Here is a 764-nt window from a genome sequence, read left to right on the forward strand (position 1 = left end):
TTAAAAAGTTTATTATTGTCCATTTCATGACTAACCAGCTAATCAATGAAGACTAAGTGCTAATCAAGCACTTAATCCGCTAAGCTATCTCGCTGGCCCTCCTAGCTCTACTTTGATAATTGTGTTAAAACTTACACTGAAGTATTAATACTCTTTGTGGGCTTATTTTCTCTTATTTTCCCTAATGCTCCAAAGGAGAGTATTCAGAATATTCTAATTTTAATGTTACTTCAGCTTAACACAAGAGTGTTTTCTCTTCATTACAGGTGTGCTCCTCATACGGTTATAACAGATGCTCTGGCTTTTCCAACCTGTTGACTTGCGAATGTGAGAGCAGTTATATGTAAATGTCTATCAAGCCAGCTTTTGTGTTTTGCTTCATTAAAGAAGTAAAAATACTTACATATCCAAGTAATATATATTTTGTTGACTTACAGAAAATATCAATTTTAAGGTACATTAATAGAAGTATTTCATTATGGAAGACACTGGCTGATAACAGGGCAATAGTAAGTTTGGTTTTTGTTCTTTGAGGAAAAGTTTCCCTATGTAATTCAGGCTGGCCGCGAACTTGCAGTGATCTTTTTCTCTCAGCCTCCCAAGTGCTGGGATTATAGGCATGCACCACCACACCCAGCTGAAAATCACTTTTAAACATAAAATTCCAAGTTACATTATTTTAGAAAATGAGGGGCTGGTGAGATGGCTCAGTGGTCTAAAGCACCTACTTAGAACAAGCTTAGCAAAGCACAGGGACCGCGGTT

The 764-nt window shown here is 36.8% G+C and overlaps 1 protein-coding gene across 2 annotated transcripts in view; it reads left to right on the plus strand.

Moving 5' to 3' along the window:
* Nucleotides 1-415, plus strand: part of Ndufc1 (NADH:ubiquinone oxidoreductase subunit C1) — a 6481-nt gene extending 6066 nt beyond the window's left edge. For both annotated transcript variants that reach the window (XM_004643632.2, XM_023703791.1), the window contains one exon: nucleotides 267-415. Coding sequence is in view for 1 of the 2 variants with exons in the window: in XM_023703791.1 (XP_023559559.1) it covers nucleotides 267-347 (81 nt within the window). In the remaining variant the exon portion in view is untranslated. The remainder of the gene's footprint in view (nucleotides 1-266) is intronic.
* Nucleotides 416-764: the final 349 nt, after the last annotated feature.

The sequence above is a fragment of the Octodon degus genome, unplaced genomic scaffold (assembly GCF_000260255.1).
Source record: "Octodon degus isolate 3935 unplaced genomic scaffold, OctDeg1.0 scaffold00180, whole genome shotgun sequence".
Taxonomy (NCBI): Eukaryota; Metazoa; Chordata; class Mammalia; order Rodentia; family Octodontidae; genus Octodon; species Octodon degus.